Here is a 26188-nt window from a genome sequence, read left to right as displayed (position 1 = left end):
GAGAATGGTGTTATTTATATCGGAAAAAATGAAGTAGATGTTTTTTCCTGTTGGAGTAGGTAGGGTCATCAGATCTTATTCATGGTTTCCTTGCGCATAAAGGTGGTTGACTTATGAGGGAAATAAGTCAAGGTCAGAATACATCATATCTGTAGACACACCTCTGTCATACCTTCATTTATTCAATCTCCACCCAAAACGAATAGCAAGTGATTGGCACGCTATTCTCATGCTTAAGTTTGTCAGAATATGTATAGATAGAAGTGTATAAAAAGGGAATTACATTCCATTTACGCACGCTTCACTCAGGTCATAATCGTGCTCTTGGAGACTTACCCAGAAAGACTCACAGCTGTAATATGCTGCTTTAGGCGCTTCTACAAAGTATTGACTCGGGGGTGTGAATACTTATGTAAATTAGATATTTCTGTTTAATTTTCAGTGAATCAGCTTTTTTCTTTTAAAAACATATTTTCTCTTTGTCATTATGGGGTTAGAAAATGTAATCTATTTAATCCAAATGTGAAATAAGTCAAGTGGTATGAATACTTTCTGAAGGCACTGTATCTGATAGCAAAAGATAATGTATTAAGGGTATGTCTGTCTGTCTCTGCCTGTCTGTCTGTTGACTCAGGTAACATGTCGGACCTCATTCAGCACCTCTTCCCACCCTCTCAGTTCCAAGGTATCAGGTGTCATTTAGCTACCTTTGCTCCCACTCTGCAGCCTGTCCTGTGCACAATAGCGCCATCTACTGGGCTGGCTGGGTGTGCTTCTTGCTCTTGCATCATCTTACTGTACCTATTGCTTCATTTGGCAGTGCTTTACTCTAGGTAAATTGGCTGTACTTCAACAGCAGTAGTCTTTAATGTGGACCGGAATGTTATTTCCAGTAACCCTATGCTCCTTGCATTACTTTTTAAGTGGCATGCAGAGTGACGTGTGTGTGTCTCTCTCACCCCCCCCCCCCCCCCCCCCCCCCCCACACACACACTTCAACTAGGTAGGCTCAGGCTGTTTTGCATGGTCTTTCTTTCATGTAGTTCAGTAGTAGTATGTTGCTGCATTAAAGCTTCAATGTGTGTGTTTAACTGTCTTTGGTCTCGGTTATAATGGCTTCTTTAGCCTATCAAGAGATGCTGCTCTATAAGAAATGGAATGGAAAATTATCAAGCAAAATAATGTGTGCATTCGTTTTAATAGCATCCAGTTAATTTAGTGGTTTCCCGATTAGGCAGTGATATTTACGGCTGATGAGACTTGAGACTTACCATGGGACAAGGTTAACTAAACACAGAGTTACTGCAATGTACTCATGCATAGTGGAATAATTCTGTTGAGCAGAGTTAAGAATGGTCTAGTCTTATATTAACCTTTCTTTAGGAAATATGGGTATCCTTCGAACTGTGGCGTTCTATTCGTTCTGAAAAGTACCCCCTCATGGATTTTACCAGTAGGCCTATGGTCTTATGAGTCTAATCAAGTACCACTTGTAGGCAGCCGTCACGGAAACTGGACACCTTGTCAGAGGCTGCATTCCAAATGGAACCCTATATACAGTTGAAGTCGGAAGTTTACATACACCTTCGCCAAATACATTTAAACTCAGTTTTTCACAATTCCTGACATTTAATCGTGGTGAAAATTCCCTGTCTTAGGTCCGTTAGGATCACCACTTTATTTTAAGAATGTGAAATATCAGAATAATTGTAGAGAGAGTGATTTATTTCAGCTTTTATTTCTTTCATCACAGTCCCAGTAGGTCAGAAGTTTACATACACTCAATTATTGTTTGGTAGCATTGCCTTTAAATTGTTTAGCTTGGGTCAAATGTTTCGGGTAGCCTTCCACAAGCTTCCCACAATAAGTTGGGTGAATTTTGGCCCATTCCTAATGACAGAGCTGGTGTAACTGAGTCAGGTTTGTAGACCTCCTTGCTCGCACACACTTTTCAGTTCTGCCCACAGATTTTAAATAGGATTGAGGTCAGGGCTTTGTGATGGCCACTCCAATACCTTGACTTTGTTGTCCTTAAGCCATTTTGCCACAACTTTGGAAGTATGCTTGGAGTCATTGTCCATTTGGAAGACCCATTTGAGACCAAGCTTTAACTTCCTGACTGATGTTGCTTCAATATATCCACATAATTTTCTTTCCTCATGATGCCATCTATTTTGTGAAGTGCACCAGGCCCTCCTGCAGCAAAGCACCCCCACAACATGATGCTGCCACCCTCGTGCTCCCGGTTGGGATGGTGTTCTTTGGCTTGCAAGCATCCCCCTTTTTCCTCCAAACATAACGATGGTCATTATGGCCAAATGTAATTTTTTTGTTTCATCAGACCAGAGGACATTTCTCCAAAAACTATGATCTTTGTCCCCAAGTGCAGTTGCAAACCGTAGTCTGGCTTTTTTAATGGAGGTTATGGAGCAGTGGCTTCTTCCTTGCTGAGCGGCCTTTCAGGTTATGTCGATATAGGACTCGTTTTACTGTGGAGATAGATACTTTTGTACCTGTTTCCTCCAGCATCTTCACAAGATCCTTTGCTGTTGTTCTGGGATTGATTTTCACTGTTCGCACCAAAGTACGTTCATCTCTAGGAGACAGAACGTGTCTCCTTCCTGAGTGGTATGACGGCTGTGTGGTCCCATGGTGTTTATACTTGCATACTATTGTTTGTACAGATGAACGTGGTACCTTCAGGCATTTGGAAATTGCTCCCAAGGATCAACCAGACTTGTGTCGGTGTACAATTATTTTTCTGAGGTCTTGGCTGATTTCTTTTGATTTTCCCATGATGTCAAGCAAAGAGGCACTAAGTTTGAAGGTAGGCCTTGAAATACATCCACAGGTACACCTCCAATTGACTCAAATGATGTCAATTAGCCTATCAGAAGCTTCTAAAGCCACAACATCATTTTCTGGAATTTTCCAAGCTGTTTAAAGGCACACACAACAGTAAGTTGACTATGTAAACTTCTAACCCACTGGAATTGTGATACAAGGAACTATACGTGAAATAATCTCTGTAAACTTTTTTGTGAAAAATGCCTTTGTCATGCACAAAGTAGATGTCCTAACAGACTTGCCAAAACTATAGTTAACAAGAAATGTGTGGAGTAGTTGAACAACGAGTTTTAATGACTCCAACCTAAGTGTATGTAAACTTCCGACTTCAACTGTACAATACATTCAGAAAGTATTCAAACCCCTTGACTTTTTCCACATAATACAAATAAAATGGATTAAATATTTTTTTCCCCCTCATCAATCTACACAATACCCCATAATGATAACGCAAAAACAGGTTTTTAGAAATGTTAGCATATGTATAAAACATACTAAACTGAAATATCACATTTACATACGTTTTTAGTCCCTTTACTCAGTAATTTGTTGAAGCACCTTGGGCAGCGATTACAGCCTTAATTCTTCTTGGGTATGACACTACAAGCTTGGCACACCTGTATTTGGGGAGTTTCTCTGATTCTTCTCTGCAGATCCTCTCAAGCTCTGTCAGGTTGGATGGGGAGTGTAGCTGCACAGCTATTTTCAAGTCTCTCCAGAGATATTAGATCGGGTTCAAGTCAGGGCTCTGGCTGGGCCCCTGAAGGACATTTAGGGCCTTGTCCCGAAGCCACTCCTGCGTTGTCTTGGCTGTGTGCTTAGGGTCGTTTTCCTGTTGGAAGGTGAACCTTCACCCCAGTCTGAGGTCCTGAGTGCTCTGAAGTAGGTTTTTATCAAGAATCTCTCTGTACTTTGTCCCGCTCATCTTTCCTTCGATCCTGACTAGTCTTCCAGTCCCTGCTGCTGAAAAACATCCCCACAGCATGATGCCGCCACCATCATGCTTCACCGTAGGGATGGTGCCAGGTTTCCTCCTGATGTGATGCTTGGCATTCAGGCCAAAGAGTTCAATCTTGGTTTCATCAGACCAGAGAATCTTGTTTCTCATGGTCTGAGAGGCTTTAGGTTCCTTTTGGCAGACTCCAAGCAGGCGGTCATGTGCCTTTTACTGAGGAGTGGCTTCTGTCTGGCCACTCTACCATAAAGGCTTTATTGGTGGAGTGCTGCAGAGATGGTTGTCCTTCTGGAAGGTTCTCACATCTCCACAGAGGAACGTTGGAGCTCTGTCAGAGTGACCATTGAGTTCTTGTTCACCTCCCTGACCAATGTCCTTCTCCCTCGATTGCTCAGGTTGTCTGGGCAGCCAGCTCTGGGAAGAGTCTTGGTGGTTCCAAACTTCTTCCATTTAAGAATGATGGAGGCCACTGTGTTCTTGGGGACCTTCAATGCTGCAGACATTTTTTGGTACACTTCCCCAGATCTGTGCCTTGACACAATCCTGTCTCGGAACTCTACGCACAATTCCTTTGACCTCATGGCTTGGTTTTTGCTCTGACATGCACTGTCAGCTGTGGGACCCTTTTATAGACTGTTGTGTTCCTTTTCAAATCATGTCCAATCAATTGAATTTACCACAGGTGGACTCCAAGTTGTGGAAACATCTCAAGGATGATCAATGGAAACAGGATGCACCTGAACTCAATTTCGAGTCTCATAGCAAAAGGCTCTGAATACTTATTTAAATAAGGTATGTCTTTTATTTTTAATACATTTGCAAAAATGTCAAACATTTTTTTTGCTTTTGTCATTGTGGGGTATTGTGTGTAGATTGATGTGGGAAAAACATGTATTTAATCTTTTTTTAGAATAAGGCTGCAACGTAACAAAATGTGGAAAAAGTCAAGGGGTCTGAAAACTTTCAGAATGTACTGTAGTGCCCTACTTTCTACCAGAGCCCTATGGGCCATTTGGGGGACAGCCTGTCAGAGTAAAGCCACTGCGATGGTACGGATGGAGAGACTCCTGAGCCCAAATGGACTCTTGCTGAGGGGTGTGTGTGAGAGAGAGAGACTCGCAAGCGACAGCCTGTCAGACCCTGCTAAAGTAACCAAAGCAAAACACAAAGGACAAACACATCAAGTCCCTCGCTCCGACGGACTCTTTCAGTCATCAGAAGGCACAAACACATAGTATTACCAGTAGCCAAACCTTCTGGAGAGAAACGGTAACATGATAAGTGGGTTTAGTGGTTTGAGAATGACATGTGGCGGCTTTGTTGACTGGCTGACTGCAATAGGCAGATACGCAGGCAGTGTGAAGCTCAGCCCAGCACAGGGGGTTGTAGAAGAGATGGCTGTGTGTCTGTTTTGCTGATTTATTCCAGGGGATTTCTGTAATGCATGTCTGTCTTCAGCACGCCAGGCTTCTAGGTACACCAGCACATCACAATACCATGCATGCCTCTATCCCCACTAATGGTGCATGCTCATAGCCATATCAAACCAAACATGGGCCGGGCAGATCAACTGTAATGTTATTTAACACCGGTGTCCTGTGTGGGTGAGGAATGCCTGCCTGTATGGTGCACGATTAATGAGGTGAGGCTGAAGCATGGCTTTGGTGAGAATCCGAAGACTAGGTGGTCTGGGTTTATGTGTTGGGATGGAACTTACTTGTAGTAGGAAGGTCATGGTTTGTCTGTTTGGATTTATACTGTTTATCTGTTGATGCAGAACAATATCAGACAGAATCTATGGAGAATCTTTCTATGTTTTATAATGGCGCACACAATCATTGTCGTTTCAAAACTGCACTTAATTACACTTGAACTTATTTTTTTGAGTTTAGATAAAAACATAATCAAGGTTATTGTTAATGAAAACAAATGACTATCTGTCTCGAAGGACCATGAAACAGAGCACCACCTTGTAGTTGGAGGACTCATGTCTTTATTCATCCTGTAGTAAGTATATTACGCTGTCCTCCACATTTCACCTGTTCCCTTTAGGTATTGCCTGTATCGCGCTGTCGTTCGTAGACGCTCAAGGATGCCCCCTGCAGGTTCCTGCCCACAACTGCACCACACCACCCAGAGGAGATCCCTCCAGCATCCTCCTACAGCCAGAACAGTTTGACACCCTGACAACTGTCATTAAGGTGGACTCGAACTACCTCAGCTCAGGTAAAGCCCGGTAGGTTTTCTCTAGAGATCAGGGTCCTGTTCATTAGGGCACATTGTAGCAAAAGGTTTTGCAACGGAAATTGAAAAGTATTGTTTCTTAAAAGACTTTCAGATAATACCTCTCTGTTTAGTGCCGATGAACATGACTCTGCCAGGGTAGCCAGAGAAACCATTGGAGTTGTTGCTGTGTATTTTTCTTGTTGAACAGTGTCATAAAATTGGATTTCTATTATGTGCTGCATTGTCGATTTCTTCTATTAAAAGTGCACTACGCAGTAATCACTCCGCCGTTTCCTGGTTGCTAAAATTCTAATTGTTCGCCTAATTTCAGTTTATGTGACAAAGCAAGCAAGTATAGTGTAGAGAATCATTGTACCATCTAAACTGCTGTGAAATATATTTTCCATAACCAAAAATATAGTATTATCAGCTGTTTGAAGATGGTGTACAAAAACGAAAGTAAAAGGCGCAAAAACTAAACTTCGGGAAGCATAGAAATAGTGCACATTCTTAGACTTTCAATGAGAATAATAGATCTATAACTCTTCTATGTGAATTTTGTCAGGTTGCCAAAAAAGTTACACTTTAAGCGTTTTTTATTAAATCAATTGTTGACAAACTCAAACTTCTTAATAAAGCACCATTTCACAATATGGATTTGTTAATAAACAGCAATAAGTCCTAGTAATGGTCTCAGTCCAGAGTAGTACAGTTACATCTGTCTGCATAATGATGGTCATTGTGGAATGTTACAAAGAGTTTTAATTCCCTCTTTTGATACAGGGATGTTTTTTGTCAATGTGACATTGAATACATTTAAATGAAACTTTTTTTTGAAGAAGAAGAACTTCAACAAAATAATTCAGTCCTTAAAACATGTATTATTTGCATATAGCTAACAACTTTAATTGGCAAATATCATTTCTGCCTAATAGTTTGTTTGAGAAAATGTAATTTCAGAGAGTAGCCTCCTCTCTCGTGTGGTAATCTAGTGAATCATTATGTATTTGTGTAGGCTTAGCAATCAGAGGCCCACTACCTGAACTGTTTAAATCTGCTGGGCCTTGCTCTACAGGACTGTCATCATTAATCAGGTGTGTTCTGCAGTCTGCACTAGCCTGGTCCCAGATCTGTTCGTGCTGTATAGCCAACTCCTATGGTCATAGTCACAATGTGCTCATTGCCAATATAGCAAAAACAGAATTGGGACCAGGCTAGTTCAATGACCATAGGAGTTGGCAAGATGACCCAAAGATCTGGGACAAGCAATGTCCTGGCTTGACATTGTCACATGACAATGACCATAGGAGTTGGCAAAACAGCACAAACAGATCTGGGACCAGGCTAGTTCTACACATGCTCAGTGCTATGTTCATCAGTCAGTTGATCATCTGTTCTTCCTGACAGAGTCAGAGATGAGGGTACGTTTTGACATTTGGGAGCAAGGTAACGTTTCCCCCCTGCAGCTGACTGACAAACTGCGAGGAGCCCTGCGCCACACCCTCTGTGATGTCATCATGGAACTGAGGGTCCTGCCCAATCCACTGTGTCTGGAGACGTTCCTTACCACACCTGGGAGAGGTCAGAGAGAAGACACAACTAACGCTGAGGAAATACTACTATTACAGTACCTGAACTGCAAATGCTTTATTGGTCCTCTTAGAAAGTGAATTCAGATTGTTGTTTAAAATGGTAGACTATGTTATCAATCAAATTCAGATTTGTTTTAAAATCAATCAATGTTATCAGGTTCATCCCTTGTCTATCTCCACATCTTCTCTTTAGGTCATTTAAGTTCTCCTCCATTGGAAGTGAAGGAATTTAAGGACAGCTTGATGTCTTGTAGTGGCTCTAGGAGTGTTAAGAACAGCCCCTCCCCCATCACTCTGATCCCTCCCCCCTCTGGGACCAGCCCCAACACTGGACCAAGCACCCCCAAGTCTACCACACCCACTGGCAAGACCACCCGCCGAAGCGTCTGGGAAATACTGGTGAGTTCTCTTTCATTGAAAGTGTGACGTGTTGTAAAAGTGGATTGTGTCCAAAATGGCACCCTATTCCCTAAAAAACAACTTTTCTATTTCTGGTAGTAGTGTACTGAATAGAGTACTATTTCAGAATATTTCATCAAACAGTTCTATGTCTCAACTGAGTTGGTTCTGTCAGTGCTACATCAATCTGAGATCAACATTTATATGGATATTTGGATTAGGAACAACCACGTTGCTGTTTGATTCACTAGGAAAGAGTGATGACGAAATGTTGATTCTCCCTGCAGAGCAAGCCAGACTCATCTGAGCTGGGGATCCCTAAGACGACAGACGACATCGTTCAGGAGAAGGGGGAGGAGGGTCGGACACGTAGGAGACACAAGACGGAGAACGTGAAGCAGCAGTGGAGCCAGGAGAGGTCCATGGCTGTAGAACTGGAGCAGGCCCAGAGGTTAGCATATACACAGGCTGGATTTAGATCTCGGTTAAGAGGATCTGTTTTCCTCTAAATAATTTGAGTGTTTTATTTGGGCTGTTTTAACTATTCTGTTGGTTTCATTGCGACAGGCAAGCTCAATCAAGTGCAGCTAAAGTATTTGAAAGACAGAAAATACCACTTGAAACAAAGTCTGGTCACCACTGTTAAATGTGGAGTTTGTCAGCAGTATTGCACTGTTTAATGGGTGTGTGTGTGTATATTCCAACAGGAGACATGTGTCCCAGCTAGAGGAGGGGAACGTTGGGACCCTGCACCCTCTGTATCAGGTTACCTGTCAGCCCTGGATCACCTTCATGGCTAAAGTTGGTGAGTGGCTCCTCTGCCCTCTCCTTACCCCTCTCCTTATTTCTGATGGAGTGGAAAGGAGACAGGAGAGGAGGTAATATAAAAGATGATCTGCTTCCCAAACCGATTGTCTGTTTTGCTTGATGGGCTCTGGTCTAAAGTAGTGCACTGTAAAGGGAATAGGGTATGGGATGAAGCCATCGTCTCCTATCTCTTCTCTGTGAGAGACTCTCATTTTCTGTTTCTTCTCCTTTTCTCTCACTCTGTCTCTGGTGTAAATAGGATGCCCGTCCATTCAGCAGTGCACCGCTGAGATTGCCTCCCAGTTCCTGCTTCCTCCCATCCTGACAGAGATTGGCAATCTGGTCACCTCCCTGGCCAGTGACACCACAGTCAAGGTGTTCGAGAGGACGAGGTTGGTCATTTGAAAGAATCAAGTCAATCGCTGGAAAGACACAATCACTGGAAAGAATCAAGCATTTGAATATGTGTGAATTATTTTAAATACTTCCAGCTAGTTTGGAAAGTGTATATATCAGGAACGCATGTATATACATACATAAGCGTACAAACACATTTCACAAACTTCATCTTTCAAGACAGTTTTGAAAGGATATGTTTTTATATATAATGACCTTATCATTTGTGTTTTTGTTTGGTCCCCTAGTTGTCCCCAAGGAGACACCTTTGTTCCCATGCCTCTGATCCAACACCTTAGCCAACCACCTGCCACCTCTAGAACCTTCATCCTCATTGGAAGGAACTTCCACCAGTGGCATTGCTGCACAGAGCAAGGTACCTGCTATAGCCAGAGTTCTATTATCTCTGTGCTCTGAAAGAAGTCACTGTTTGCTTGACCCATGATTTTGTTTGCTTATTTGATTCATGGAGTTAAACATAATCATTGGCCTTTATAAGTATGTGATGCTCATTTTATTCACCTCAAATGATGCCCCATTTCCTATTATTTTTGAGAAATAAAAAAATGTGGAGGTACCCTTTTCCCCTGAGGTACCTTTTTTCTTTCTAACTTTGGAATGTGTAGTTAAATATCTGGATTGTGTGGTCAAACATACTTTACTAAATGACTTAATAAAAGTAATAATACATCAGCATAATAGAGAGATATTATTATGATGCTAACGGGCAGAACTGGGCACAAACCCAAATACTCAATTCTAACCCAACCTGGAACATTTCTAGCAATTTCCCAATGTCTCATCGCAACTCTTTTCTCTCCACTTCAGAAACAGCATGCCTTTTATGGCATGGTTCTGATAACTATTGCTAATTATTAACTGTAGATGAGTGTAGACGTGCATTATATACACACAGGCAGCATTGTTTCTAAGCTTAGTGTGACATGACATGCTTTCTCTGCTACTGTTCTGTACTTGGGTTCTCTCTCTCCTCTGTCACTCTGACAATCAAAGCAACCATTTTCAAACTTTAACTGCCTAACATTTCTTTATTTCTTTCTTTTGAAACAATCTCTGTGTCTGTAGCTTTAGCTTAGTGTCTCTGTGTAGCTAGCTCCTATAGAGCTGTCTGTTGCCAGTGCCTGCATCCTGCCAGTGCCTGCATCCTGCCAATGCCATGCTGTTTGTTTGTGCTCATCTCTATTTGCCCACAGAAGACAGTTCAGATGATGAGAACACCCCTGTGCTTAGTAAGTTCACATGTAAGTCTGACTCTGCCCTCCTCCTCATAGTAGGTTGACAGGTGAGTCTGACTCTGCCCTCCTCCTCATAGTAGGTTGACAGGTGAGTCTGACTCTGCCCTCCTCCTCATAGTAGGTTGACAGGTAAGTCTGACTCTGCCCCCCTCTTTGTAGTAGGTTGACAGGTAAGTCTGACTCTGCCCCCCTCTTCGTAGTAGGTTGACAGGTAAGTCTGACTCTGCCCCCCTCTTCGTAGTAGGTTGACAGGTGAGTCTGACTCTGCCCCCCTCTTCGTAGTAGGTTGACAGGTGAGTCTGACTCTGCCCTCCTCCTCATAGTAGGTTGACAGGTGAGTCTGACTCTGCCCTCCTCCTCATAGTAGGTTGACAGGTGAGTCTGACTCTGCCCTCCTCCTCATAGTAGGTTGACAGGTGAGTCTGACTCTGCCCTCCTCCTCATAGTAGGTTGACAGGTGAGTCTGACTCTGCCCTCCTCCTCATAGTAGGTTGACAGGTGAGTCTGACTCTGCCCTCCTCCTCATAGTAGGTTGACAGGTGAGTCTGACTCTGCCCTCCTCCTCATAGTAGGTTGACAGGTGAGTCTGACTCTGCCCTCCTCCTCATAGTAGGTTGACAGGTGAGTCTGACTCTGCCCTCCTCCTCATAGTAGGTTGACAGGTGAGTCTGACTCTGCCCTCCTCCTCATAGTAGGTTGACAGGTGAGTCTGACTCTGCCCTCCTCCTCATAGTAGGTTGACAGGTGAGTCTGACTCTGCCTCTCCTCCTCATAGTAGGTTGACAGGTGAGTCTGACTCTGCCCTCCTCCTCATAGTAGGTTGACAGGTGAGTCTGACTCTGCCCTCCTCCTCATAGTAGGTTGACAGGTGAGTCTGACTCTGCCCTCCTCCTCATAGTAGGTTGACAGGTGAGTCTGACTCTGCCCTCCTCCTCATAGTAGGTTGACAGGTGAGTCTGACTCTGCCCTCCTCCTCATAGTAGGTTGACAGGTGAGTCTGACTCTGCCCTCCTCCTCATAGTAGGTTGACAGGTGAGTCTGACTCTGCCCTCCTCCTCATAGTAGGTTGACAGGTGAGTCTGACTCTGCCCTCCTCCTCATAGTAGGTTGACAGGTGAGTCTGACTCTGCCCTCCTCCTCATAGTAGGTTGACAGGTGAGTCTGACTCTGCCCTCCTCCTCATAGTAGGTTGACAGGTGAGTCTGACTCTGCCCTCCTCCTCATAGTAGGTTGACAGGTAAGTCTGACTCTGCCCCCCTCTTTGTAGTAGGTTGACAGGTAAGTCTGACTCTGCCCCCCTCTTCGTAGTAGGTTGACAGGTAAGTCTGACTCTGCCCCCCTCTTCGTAGTAGGTTGACAGGTGAGTCTGACTCTGCCCCCCTCTTCGTAGTAGGTTGACAGGTGAGTCTGACTCTGCCCCCCTCTTCGTAGTAGGTTGACAGGTGAGTCTGACTCTGCCCCCCTCTTCGTAGTAGGTTGACAGGTGAGTCTGACTCTGCCCCCCTCTTCATAGTAGGTTGACAGGTAAGTTTACCTGCAGCCAGCCCAACCAAGCAACACTATCCCTAGGCTGTTTTGGTTTCATTCAGATTTCTTAATTTAAATGGAATTCTATTTACCTGTTGAGCCTGATAATATTTGTCCAAAAAATAATGGTGAAATAACTGAATCTCTGTTGCCTTCAGAAAGTATTCGTACCCCTTGACTTACTCCACATTTTGTTGTGTTACAGCCTGAATTCAAAATTGATAATTTTTTTTGTTTGTTTTCTCTCACCCACATCTACATACAATACCCCATAATGACAAAGTGAAAATGTTTTTTTTAGATTTTATTTCAAATGTTTTGAAAATTAAATGGACATGTGAATTACATAAGTATTCACACCCCTTTTCTATTACACTCCAATTTGAGCTCCGGTGCATCCAATTGCCTTTGATAATCGTTCATGTCACTAAAATTTGATTGGAGTCCACCTGTGGCCAATTCAATTGTTTGGACATGATTTAGAAAGAAACACACCTGTTTATATAAGGTCCCACAGTTGATAGTGCATGTCAGAGCAGAAAATATACCATAAAGTCCAAGGAACTGTCCGTAGATCTCCGAGAATTAGTGTATCTACCTGAGAAAGGGTATAAAACCATTTCTAGTGTTGAAAGTTTCCAAGAGCACAGTGGAACTACCCAGGCTGCCTAGAACTGTCCGTCCAACCAACCTGGGCAAGAAGGAGCTTGGTTAGGGAGGTGACCAAGAACCCAATGACCACACTGACAGAACTACAGAGTTCCTTGGCTGAGTTGTGAGAACCTGCCAGAAGGACAACAGTCTTTACAGCACTTCACCAATCTGGGCTTTATGGGAGAGTGGCCAGACGGAAGCCATTCCAGAGAAAAGGGCACATGACAGGACGACTGGTGTTGCAAAAAGGCACGTGAAAGACAGAGAGCATAAGGCAAAAGATTCTGTGGTTTGATGAGACAGAAAACCAGGCACAGCTCATCACCCATCTAACACCATCCCTACTGTGAAGCATGGTTGTGGCAGCATCATGCTATGGGGATGCTTTTCAGTGGCAGGGACTGGGAGACTGGTAAGGATAGAGGGAACAATGAATGGAGCCAAATACAGGCAAATCCTTGATGAGATCCTGCTTCAGAGTGCAAATGACCTTAGACAATGACCCCAAGCATACAGCCAAAGCAACACTGGAATGGCTTCAGGACAAAGTCTTTGAGTGAGCCAGCCAAAGCCCAGACTTGAATCCCATTGATAAACTGTGGAAAGACTTGAAGATTGCTGTTCAGTGCTGATCCCCTTCTAACTTAAGAGCTTGAGAAAATCTACAAGGAAAAATGGGAGAGAATCCCCAAATACAGACATACCGAAGATGATGAAAGCTGTAATACAGACATACCGAAGATGATGAAAGCTGTAATACAGACATACCGAAGATGATGAAAGCTGTAATCGCCGCCAAAGGTGCTTCTACAAAGTATTGACTCAGGGGTGTGAATACTTATTTAAATGAGTTCTGTATTTCATTTTCAATAAATTAGCAAAAATGTATTAGAACGTGTTTTCACTTTGTCATAATGGGGTATTGTGTGTAGACGGGTGAGAAAAATAATCAATTTAATCCATTTTAAATTCAGGCTGTAATACAACAAAATGTGGAATAAGTCAAGAGGTATGAATACTTTTTGAAGACACTAAGTAATTTTTGGAATGTAAAGCTTTGTACTCAATGCTTAGGTGTATGCATGGTTATGAGCTGTGCATCATATCATGTTGCTTAATAAGGATGACCTTATATCTGTGAATATGAAGAGTTCACAGTTTCCTCTGTCTCGTCTCCCTCAAACTGACTTCATATTTCAATTCCAAATATCAAATCTCACTATTTCTACTTTCATAAATGGTTGCAATTTCTGTTAAAGCTTAAGTCTCTGGCTGTCTGGAAATGTACCTTTTCCAGTGATGCTAAGTCTATTTCTTAGAAAAGGAAAGGGTTTTCTTTTTCTCCTGCTCTAAAAGCAGTAGCAGACTAGCCCCATGCACGCCTCTCAAGATGGCTCTGTGAATCATTTCATGCAACTGGCCCTGGGGGCTTAGCAAACCTTACTGAGATATTTTGCTGGTTATGTCCTAAATGACATACTATTCCTTACCTAGTACACTAGTTTTGACCACAGCCCATAGCCTATGTCTGCTAGGATGTAATGAGAACCGTTTATGATAGAATTTTAATAGCTTCATATTTAAAATTCACTTTCCCACAATAGGGTAGCTGACTATCCGTTTAGTCATATACTCTATGGTAAATAAAAGATTAAATATTCTGGTCCAAGACATTTAAGGTCCCCTAGTTAAATTGATTCAGCCTACCCTACCATGTCTTATCTTAGAGACAGGGTTTGGCTCCACTCAGGTCTCTCCTGTCTTCTGTCTGTCTGCTCCAGGGTTGGTTATGGTCAAATATATTGAAATTCAGAAGTTAAACTGAAATTGCAGTTCGTTGTCCTCATTGCTTTTCAATGAAGAACATTCAGAATTGAAATGTAATTAACCCCAACCCTGGTCATCGTCCCCCCCTTGTGGCCCACTCTCACTGTCTTCCCTCCCTATATGTCCAATCAGCTCATAAAGGCTTCCAGCGCTTCGAGGCCTTGAAGCAGTCTGATTGGTTCAGCCCAGGGCAGTCCTGGAGGGGTGTGGCCCCAAGGCAGAGGTTTCTCCTCATACACATCCTGAAGAAGAAGGTGAGGAGAAGAGGAGTGTGTTGTTATTATACAAATAAAACAAATTATTTGGAAGCAGCAGCTATTCTTCCTGGTGTGTGTGTTCCTGGTGCGTGCGTGCGTGCGCACGGGAGTTGCCTATAACAAGAGATGGCAAAATGTATCGGGACGTTGCTCCATTTTCACTCAAAGGCTGTATGGGGTGGGTTGATCTCTCTCTCTCCTCTCTCCCCTCTCCAGGTGACCCTGTACACCTATAACTGGTCAGTGGACCTTGGAGCCTCTCCGAACCGTGGGCTGGTGAGGCTGGTCCAGTGGCAGAATGCCAGGGCCCATGTTGTCCACTGTCTCCTCAACCAGAAGATGGGTCTCTTCCACCACTGCTGCTTCTCTGACACACCGGCCCACGCAGACCTCAAACAGGTAAACGTTTCTCACTCACCAAGTTCATATACATGTACCAGAAAATCCACAGACAATCTCACACAACCATCATACTTGTATGAGTGTTAGATTATAACCACACACCAAGACCATTACTGAGGTTTTTAAATCAGACACACCTGCCAAAGACCTGAAAAGGTAAACGCTCAGTCTCACGCACGGCACAGCAGTCTGCTTTAATTCATCACAGTCTAACACCCTTTGATGCAACATAACTGTGGCCTATAAGTATACATTATATTAAAGATATGTCACACACAATCTACGAATAGTACAATGTTAGGATTGGGACCATTGTCCTGGTGGCTTATATAAAGTTTTGGTCAGTCAGGGGGAATCAGTCTGTTAGTTTGTGGTGCATGATATAGGATTTACCTCAGTGTTTTAATCAAAAGGCTCAGTCTTTTCTGTTTCCTTCTACGCGGGCCAGTACCCTTGTCTCACTGGACCATTGCTCCTGCTTTCACCTGGGGCCAAAGCAAGGCCACTGGTACTTTTTAGATGGCATTTACATAACAATGTCACACGTGTAATGGTAACACAATTATACTAGAGTTTACATGAACATAAAACACTGGCATCGAGGTAAGTCTCCATGGAAATGCGGTATTAGTTTTAGTGGAGCATCTGGTGGTACAGCAGGTATAGGCCAGGTCACTCCCGAGACAGGTCACATACATCTGTCAGCTCCTGAGGGTGGGACGTGGATTCTTTCCACACTAGCAGGTCCTGTACCTCCTCATTGCTTTTCTTTTATGTCCCCCTCTCACTCTCCTCTGCTTTGTCACTTCTCTTAGTTAAAGCTGGGAGGCTGGGTGTCTTCTCTTCACTAAATCCCCTCCTTAATCTCTGTTTCTCTCTGAGGTTTAAACCGCAGTAGTTTAAAAAATCTGCTATCAACAGCTCTGTCACTTCTTTACTTTGTCCTTTACATTCAGTTCTTTCAGCCCTCATTGGAATTGCATTGCAAGGAGCTGCATTGTTAAGCTAAATGGTGTAACTACAGTTACAATATGTGCAATAGCATATACTTGGAATCTCCAAGACTTATGCATCTGATCTTCCTGAATCCATTTGCACTGTTTTAACATTCATAGTTCACTACTTTTGACCAGAGGCCTTTGATCCCTGGTTAAAAGTAGTGCACTAAATAGGGAATTGAGTGCCATTTGGGATGTACGCTTTGTCTGTTAGTTGTACTAAGTAGATTCCCCTTGGTCTTTAATACAGAACATCACCATGACCTCGTTTCCCCCCTCTCTCTGATCATCTCCGTCCCTCTTTTTCCCTCCCTCCCTCCCTAGGTATGGCATGTCAGCACTGAGGCCTTCATTCCTTCTTCTAGTCCTCTTTTTCACCTTCTCAGTCAACATCCCCGTCAGCCTCTTTGTATCTCTGAATCCTTTTGATAAGCTCCCGGAGAGGAGCGGAGAGAATGACTGTGTCCCAAATAAATCAAATCAAATGTTATTTGTCACATGCTCCGAATACAACAGGTGTAGGTAGACCTTACCGTGAAATGCTTGCTTACAAGGCCTTAACCAAAAATGCAGTTCAAGAAATAGTTAAGAAAATATTTGCTAAATAAACTAAAGTAAAACATTTAATTAAAGTAACACACTAAGATTACATAACAATAACGAGGCTGTATACAGGGGCTACCGGTAACGAGTCAATGTGGGGGGGGTACAGGTTAGTTCAGGTAACTTGTACATGTAGTTAGGGGTTAAGTGATTATGCATAGATAATAAACAGTGAATAGCAGGAGTGTAAAAACAAAGGGGGAGGGTCAATGTAAATAGTCCGGGTGGGCATTTGATTAATTGTTCAGCAGCCTTATGGCTTGGGGATAGAAGCTGTTAAGTAGTCTTTTGGACCTCTGGTACCACTTGCCGTGGCTGTAGTCTTTGACCATTTTTGGGACTTCCTCTGACACGCCTAGTATATAGGTCCTGGATGGCAGGAAGCTTGGCCCCAGTGATGTATTGGGTAGTGCGCACTACCCTCTGTAGTACCATACAGTCAGATGCCAAGCAGTTGCCATAACAGGCGGTGATGCAACCAGTCAGGATGTCAAATCATTTCAGTCTCCTGAGGGGTAAAATGACTGTTTTGGTGTGTTTGGACCATGACACTTTGTTGGTGATGTGGACACCAAGGAACTTAACTCTTGACCCGCTCCACTACAGCCCGTCAATGTTAATGGGGGCCTGTTCGGCCCTTCTTTTCCTGTAGTCCACCATCAGCTCCTTTGTGTTGCTCACATTGAGAGAGAGAGAGAGAGAGAGAGAGGTTGTTGTCCTGGCACCACACTATGTTGTGGGATAGCACCCTATTCCCCTATGTAGTGCACTGCTTTTGACCGGGTGCCATTTGGGACACAGCTGAGGAGTGTAGAGAATCATTCAGCTCTCCGACTTCACGGCCCGTGTTTTTAGTTCCGTAGCTCTCCGACACAAAGAATGCCTATAATTTCTGAGCAGTCTGCCTGAATGCTTGACTATAAGAGAGGAAAGAGAGAGGTATTTTTAGGTGCTTTTAGATGATTTTGCTAAAACAATAGGCACTGTTTTACTCGTTGCTTTTCCCTTGGAACTTAAGAGGATACACATATTGCGTTTTTGTTTAACAGTGTTTTTGAGGTCATAACTGTGATAAATGGGACGAACATCCTCCTAACATTTTGTCAGTAAATAAGTGCAATGCCATTGCCCCCAGTGTCATCGCAAGTCAACCAATTACAGTGCAAAAAAGTCAACATAAAAGAAAGGAAATGTCCCAAACCTTTTCTCTATTTCGTTCTCGATGCCCTCTTAATCGCCTCTACACTAATGAATGAGGACAGAAGGCAGAGTCAAAGCGGCAGAAAATTTGCCCGCGCAGACCGTCATCTGTCACTGTCCTGATGAGGAGCACAGTGGGCACCAGTGCCCAGTTCAACCCCCTTCACCCCCTGGGCATGAGACAGACACTGGACAGAGGGCTCTGCCCATAAAGATCCTATTAAATTATTATTCTAATTTATAATTCTATGGCTTTGCCACACTGGGGCATCTGGGCCCTCCCTGTCCTCCTCTTCCTCCTCGTCCATTGCCCCGGTCCTGCCCAGCAGCCATTAAGCTGCTCTCTTGAGCTAACTTCCCCAAAAGTTCCTTTTAGTAGGGAGGTGGGGGGGGGGTGTTGAGGGCATATAAGCTGTGCAGTGTAAATCAGGGCATGCTGTCCATGCACCATCTCCAAAGCTTCAGCACTCCTTTGGGTTGACTATAATCCCTGCTACAGTTTGAGTCAAGGGCTCAGTCCAGTTGTATTAAGCTTTTAAAGTAGATCATGGTTTCAGCCCTACCAGAGTTGGTCTGTACATTTGATGTCTATAAACAGATACTGTAGTTTATGAAAATATGGGTTTCTGAAGTGTTATTCTACCGTTTAGGTTTATCTAATATGTCAAATAAAATCTAATTGTGTTGGTCACATAAACGTGTTTAGCAGATGTTGTTGAAGGGGTAGCGATATGCTTGTGTTCCTAGCTCCAACAGTGCAGTAGTATCTAACAAGTAATATCTAACAATTTCACAACAATACACACAAATCTAAGTAAAGGAATGGAATCAAGAATATATAAATATATAGACGAGCAATGTCAGAGCGGCATAAACTAAGATACAGTAGAATAGAATACAGTATATACAGATGAGATGAGTAATGCAAAATATGTGAACATTATTAAAGTGACTAGTGTTGCATTATTAACGTGGCCAGTGATTTCAAGTCTATGTATATAGGCAGCAGCCTCTAATGTGCCGGTGATGTGATGGCTATTTAACATTCTGATGGTCTTGAGATAGAATCTGTTTTTCATTCTCCTAGTCCTGGCTTGGATGCACCTCTACTGACCTCGCCTTCTGGATGATACCAGGGTGAACAGGCAGTGGCTCAAGTGGTTGTTGTCCTTGATTATTTTTTTGGCCTTCCTGTGACATCGGGTGCTGTAGGTGTCCTGGAGCACCATCCTCTGGGGAGAGCCCTGCGGTTGCAGGCGGTACAGTTGCCATACCAGGTGGTGATACAGCCCGACAGGATGCTCTCAATTGTGCATCTGTAAAAGTTTGAGGGTTTTAAGTGCCACGCCAAATTTCTTCAGCCTCCTGAGGTTGGATGGATGGACCATTTCAGTTTGTCAGTGATGTTTACGCCAAGGAACTTGAAGCTTTCCACCTTCTCCACTGGGGTCCAGTCGATGTGGATAGGGGGGTGCTCCCTCTGCTGTTTCCTGAAGTCCACGATCAGCTCCTTTTGTTTTGTTGATGTTGAGTGAGACGTTATTTTCCTGGCACCACACTCCCAGAGCACTGACCTCCTCCCTGTAGGCTTTCATGTCATTGTTGGTAATCAAGCCTACTACTGTTGTGTCGAGGCGTGCGTGGCCACGCAGTCATGGGTGAACAGGGAGTACAGGAGGGAGCTGAGCACGCACCCTTGTGGGGCCCCAGTGTTGAGGATCAGCGAAGTGGAGATGTTGAACAACATTCTTACATACAGTGGGGCAAAAAAGTATTTAGTCAGCCACCAATTGTGCAAGTTCTCCCACTTAAAAAGATGAGGCCTGCAATTTTCTTCATAGGTACACGTCAACTATGACAGACAAAATGAGAAAAAAAATCCAGAGAATCACATTGTAGGATATTTTATGAATTTATTTGCAAATTATGGTGGAAAATAAGTATTTGGTCACCTACAAACAAGCAAGATTTCTGGCTCTCACAGACCTGTAACTTCTTCTTTAAGAGGCTCCTCTGTCCTCCACTTGTTACCTGTATTAATGGCACCTGTTTGAACTTGTTATCAGTATAAAAGACACCTGTCCACAACCTCAAACAGTCACACTCCAAACTCCACTATGGCCAAGACCAAAGAGCTGTCAAAGGACACCAGAAACAAAATTGTAGACCTGCACCAGGCTGGGAAGACTGAATCTGCAATATAGGTCAGCAGCTTGGTTTGAAGAAATCAACTGTGGGAGCAATTATTAGGAAATGGAAGACATACAAGACCACTGATAATCTCCCTCGATCTGGGGCTCCACGCAAGATCTCACCCCGTGGGGTCAAAAGGATCACAAGAACGGTGAGCAAAAATCCCAGAACCACACGGGGGGACCTAGTGAATGACCTGCAGAGAGCTGGGGCCAAAGTAACAAAGCCTACCATCAGTAACACACTACGCCGCCAGGGACTCAAATCCTGCAGTGCCAGACGTGTCCCCCTGCTTAAGCCCGTACATGTCCAGGCCCGTCTGAAGTTTGCTAGAGAGCATTTGGATGATCCAGAAGAAGATTGGGAGAATGTCATGTGGTCAGATGAAACCAAAATATAACTTTTTGGTAAAAACTAAACTCGTCGTGTTTGGAGGACAAAGAATGCTGAGTTGCATCCAAAGAACACCATACCTACTGTGAAGCATGGGGGTGGAAACAACATGCTTTGGGGATGTTTTTCTGCAAAGGAACCAGGACGACTGATCCGTGTAAAGGAAAGAATGAATGGGGCCATGTATCGTGAGATTTTGAGTGACAACCTCCTTCCATCAGCAAGGGCATTGAAGATGAAACGTGGCTGGGTCTTTCAGCATGACAATGATCCCAAACACACCGCCCGGGCAACGGAGTGGCTTCGTAAGAAGCATTTCAAGGTCCTGGAGTGACCTAGCCAGTCTCCAGATCTCAACCCCATAGAAAATCTTTGGAGGGAGTTGAAAGTCCGTGTTGCCCAGCAACAGCCACAAAACATCACTACTCTAGAGGAGATCTGCATGGAGGAATGGGCCAAAATACCAGCAACAGTGTGTGAAAACCTTGTGAAGACTTACAGAAAACGTTTGACCTCTGTCATTGCCAACAAAGGGTATATAACAAAGTATTGAGAAACTTTTGTTATTGACCAAATACTTATTTTCCACCGTAATTTGCAAATAAATTTGGTAAAAATCCTACAATGTGATTTTCTGGATTTTCTTTTCTCATTTTGTCTGTCATAGTTGAAGTATACCTATGATAAATTACAGGCCTCTCTCATCTTTTTAAATGGGAGAACTTACACAATTGGTGGCTGACTAAATACTTTTTTGCCCCACTGTAGGTATTCCTCTTGTCCAGATGGGATAGGGCAGTACGATGGCTTTCGTCTGTGGATCTATTGGGGCGGTAAGCAAATCTAAGTGGGTCTTGGGTGGCAGGTAAGGTAGAGGTGATATGATCCTTGACTAGTCTCTCAAAGCACTTCATGATGACAGAAGTGAGTGCTATGGGGTGATAGTCTTTTAATTCAGTTACCTTTGTTCCTGTACCCAAGAAAGCAATGGTTCCATCTTGAAGCATGTGGGGACAGCAGCATGGGATAGGGAGAAATTGAATATGTCCGTAAACACTCCAGCCAGCTGGTCTGCGCATGCTCTGAGGATGCGGCTAGGGATGCCGTCTGTGCCGGCATCCTTGTGAGGGTTAACACGCTTAAAGTCTTACTCATGTCAGCTACGGACACGGAGAGCCCACAGTCCTTGGTAGCGGGCCACGTCGGTGGCACTGTGTTATCCTGAAAGCGTGCGAAGGGGTTTAGATTGTCTGAAGCAAGACGTTGGTGTCCGTAAACACGACGTCGCTGGTTTTCCTTTTGTAATCCGTGATTGTCCGTAGACCCTGCCATATACAGTTGAAGTCGGAATTTTACATACACTTATGTTGGTGTCATTAACTTGTTTTTGAACCACTCAACAAATGTCTTGTTAACAAACTATAGCTATTGACAAGTCGGTTAGGTCATCTACTTTGTGCATGACACAAGTAATTTTTCCAACAATTGTTTACAGACAGATTATTTCACTTATAATTCACTGTATCTCAATTCCAGGTGGTCAGAAGTTTACATGCACTAAGTTGACTCAGCCTTTAAAACTTTTTATGGCTGCATCCCGCTACCGGGATTGATATGACAACAGCCAGTGAAAGTGCAGGGCGCCAAATTCAAACAACAGAAATCTCATAATTAAAATTCCTCAAACATACATGTGTTTTATATCATTTTAAAGGTAATCTTGTTGTTTATCCCACAAGTGTCCGATTTCAAAATGCTTTTCAGCGAAAGCACTACAAACGATTGTGTAAGGTCACCACCAAACCACAATAAGCACAGCCATTTTTCCAGCGAAAGATAGCTTTCACAAAAAGTAGAAATAGAGATAAAATTAATCACTATCCTTTGATTATCTTCATCAAATGACACTCATAGGACTTCATGTTACACAATACATGCATGTTTTGTTTGATAAAGTTCATATTTATAACAAAAAATCTGAGTTTACATTGGCGCGTTACATTCACTAGTACCAAAAACATCAAGTGATTTTGCATAGCCACATCGTTTCAACAGAAATACTCATCATAAATGAAGATGATAATACAAGTTATACACGTGGAATTATAGATATACCTCTCCTTAATGCAAACGCTGTGTCAGATTTCAAAAAAACTTAACGGAAAAAGGAAATCATGCAATAACCAGAGACGGAGCTCAGAACAATAGCCAAATTAGCCGCCATGTTGGGGTCAACAGAAACCGAAAAATACATGATAAATGTTTCCTTACCTTTGATGAACTTCATCAGAATGCATTCCTAGGAATCCCAGGTCCACAATAAATGCTTGATTTGTTCGATTAATGTCTGTTATTTATGTCCAATTAGCTACTTTGGTTAGCGCTTTTGGTAAACAATTCCAAAGTCACAAAGCGCGTCCACTATAACATGACGAAATGTCCAAAAGTTCCGTAACAGTCAGTAGAAACATGTCAAACGATGTACTGAATCAATCTTTAGAATGTTGTTAACATACTTCTTGAATAACGTTCCAACCGGAGAATTAGATTGACTTCAGAAGAGCGGTGGAACGGAGGTCCTCATGTGCATGTGAAAGCATGGTCAGCTCGTGGCAGACCTGACTAATTCCGGTCCCTTCACATTAGAGTCATCAGACAAAGTTCTGTTGACATCTAGTGGAAGCCGTAGGAAGTGAAAACTCATCAATATCTCGCTGTAATTTCAATGAGAGCTTGGTTGAAAATCTGCCACCTCAGAAAAAATTTGAACAGGAAGTGGAACTTCTCAGGATTTTGCCTGCCATATGAGTTCTGTTATACTCACAGACATAATTCAAACAGTTTTACAAACTTATATAATTTAAATAAAATAATAATATGCATATATTAGCAACTGGGACTGAGGAGCAGGCAGTTTACTATGGGCACCTTTCATCCAAGCTACTCAATACTGCCCCTGCAGCCATAATAAGTTTTAAACAGCTTGGAAATTCCAGAAAGTGATGTCATGGCTTTAGAAGCTTCTGATAGACTAATTGACATAATTTGAGTCAATTGGAGGTGTACCTGTGGATATATTTCAAACCTACCTTCAAACTCAGTGCCCTTTGCTTGACATCATGGGAAAATCTAAAGAAATCAGCCAACACCTCAGAAGAAAAAATTGGAGACCTCCACAAGTCTGGTTCATCCTTAGGAGCAATTCCCAAACGCATGAAGGTACCACGTTCATCTGTACAAACAATAGTATGCAAGTATAAACACCATGGGACCACACAGCCGTCATACCGCTCAGGAAGGAGACACGTTCTGTCTCCTAGAGATGAACGTACTTTGGTGCGAACAGTGAAAATCAATCCCAGAACAGCAGCAAAGGACCTTGTGAAGATGCTGGAGGAAACGGGTACAAAAGTATCTATATCCACAGTAAAATGAGTCTTTTATCGCCATAACCTGAAAGGCCGCTCAGCAAGGAAGAAGCCACTGCGCCATAACCGCCATAAAAAAGCCAAACTACGGTTTGCTGCTGCACATGGAGACAAAGATCGTACTTTTTGGTCTGATGAAACAAAAATATAACTGTTTGACCATAATGACCATCGTTATGTTTAGAGAAAAAAGGGGATGCTTGCAAGCCAAAGAACACCATCCCAACCGTGATGGACGGGGGTGGCAGCATCATGTTGTGGGTGTGCTTTGCTGCAGGAAGGACTGGTGCCCTTCACAAAATAGATGGTGTTATGTATATATATTGAAGCAACATCTCAAGACAAATGGGTCTTCCAAATGGACAATGACCCCAAGCATACGTCCAAAGTTGTGGCAAAATGGCTTGAGGACAACGAAGTCAAGGTATTGGAGTGGCCATCACAAAGCCCTGACCTCAATCCCATAGAACATTTTTGGGCAGAACTGAAAAAGTGTCTGCGAGCAAGGAGGCCTACAAACCTGACTCGGTTACACCAGCTCTGTCAGGAGGAATGGGACAAAATTCACCCAACTTGGTGTGGGAAGCTTGTGGAAGGCTACCTGAAACGTTTGACCCAAGTGAAACAATTTAAAGGCAATGCTACCAAATACTAATTGAGTGTATGTGAACTTCTGACCCACTGGGAATGTGATGGAAAAAAATTAAGCTGAAATAAATCATTCTCTCTACTATTATTCTGACATGTCACAATCTTAAAATAAAGTGGTGATCCTAACTGACCAAAAACACTGAGTTTTTTTAAGGATTAAATGTCAGTAGTTGTGAAACTGAGTTTAAATGTATTTGGCTAAGGTGTATGTAAACGTCCGACTTTAACTGTACTTCTCATGTCTGAGCCGTTTAATTACGACTCCACTTTGTCTCTATACTGACGTTTTGCCTGTTTAATTGATTTACTGAGGGAATAACTACACTGTTTGTATTCGGCCATATTCCCAGTCACCTTGCCATGTGTGTACAACTTGTCTTCAATTAGTTAATTTATTACAGAGGAATATTGAGTTGGAATTCTGATTTGTCAGATATGAGTTTCAAACCCAATGGCTTTGGCTTGTTTGAGGTACATCATTCATGTGTGTTTAATAAAAAAAATATTGTCATGTTATGTTCACCAGAAAGTTACTTGTTTAGTAACTTCGAGAAAACCTCACAGCTTCTCCGCCTCCCTCACTCACTCATCTCTCATTTTCCTCTTTCTCTGTCACTCCCCCTCTAATCTCCTCCTTCTTTCCTTCAATTCCTCTCAGTTTCTCTCCCTCTCTCCAGCTACAGTATCTCTCTCCAGTATCTCTCTCCAGCTACAGTATCTCTCTCCAGTATCTCTCTCCAGCTACAGTATCTCTCTCCAGTATCTCTCTCCAGCTACAGTATCTCTCTCCAGTATCTCTCTCCAGTATCTCTCTCCAGTATCTCTCTCCAGTATCTCTCTCCAGTATCTCTCTCCAGTATCTCTCTCCAGTATCTCTCTCCAGCTACAGTATCTCTCTCCAGCTACAGTATCTCTCTCCAGCTACAGTATCTCTCTGCTTCTCTTCCTCTCTCCTTTCTCTCTGCTTCTCTTTACATCTCCCTCTCATCTACTTCCTCCCTCTCTCTCCCAGCAGGAGTCCAACCCGTTCATCAACCCGACCATTGAGGCCGATGCACTGCTGAGGAGCCCGGTGCCCGGCAAGGACCAGGGCAAGCTGTCTAGCTCTGGCCGCTCCCTGGCCCCCCTCCACTTCCCCTCGGAGCTGGTGCCCTTTGACGAGGCCCTCAGGGACTTGGGGACGGGCCGACCCCTGGCCAGCACTCAGGACGGGGCTGACGTGGTGGCTCGGCACGGGACCCAGCTACTGGAGGTCAAGGCTGCAGAACGCAGAGGTCAGAGTCTCTGTATATGAACACTCTAATCATGTGTATGAGGTCAGATCCACTTCATACCCTTCTTACCTCTCTGAATAGTACAGTTGAAGTCGGAAGTTTACATACACCTTAGCCAAATACATTTATACTCAGTTTTTCATAATTCTTGACATTTAATCCTAGTAAAAATTCCCTGTCTTAGGTCAGTTAGGATCACCACTTTATTTTAAGACAGTGAAATGTCAGGAAAGTAGTAAAGAGAATGATTTCTTTCTTTCATCACATTCTCAGTGGGTCAGAAGTTTACAAACACTCAATTAG

The 26188-nt window shown here is 43.2% G+C and overlaps 1 protein-coding gene across 1 annotated transcript in view; it reads left to right on the top strand.

Moving 5' to 3' along the window:
* Positions 1-26188, top strand: part of LOC129869570 (KICSTOR complex protein SZT2-like) — a 192353-nt gene that overhangs the window by 110248 nt on the left and 55917 nt on the right. Inside the window, 12 exon segments of the mRNA XM_055944087.1 lie at positions 635-685; positions 5855-6028; positions 7436-7609; positions 7814-8019; positions 8307-8470; positions 8727-8824; positions 9086-9218; positions 9471-9598; positions 10437-10484; positions 14619-14740; positions 14960-15142; positions 25627-25885. Coding sequence (XP_055800062.1) covers positions 635-685; positions 5855-6028; positions 7436-7609; positions 7814-8019; positions 8307-8470; positions 8727-8824; positions 9086-9218; positions 9471-9598; positions 10437-10484; positions 14619-14740; positions 14960-15142; positions 25627-25885 — 1740 coding nt within the window.

The sequence above is a fragment of the Salvelinus fontinalis genome, chromosome 14 (assembly GCF_029448725.1).
Source record: "Salvelinus fontinalis isolate EN_2023a chromosome 14, ASM2944872v1, whole genome shotgun sequence".
NCBI classification, from domain to species: Eukaryota; Metazoa; Chordata; class Actinopteri; order Salmoniformes; family Salmonidae; genus Salvelinus; species Salvelinus fontinalis.
This window is presented reverse-complemented; position numbering and strand designations above follow the sequence as displayed.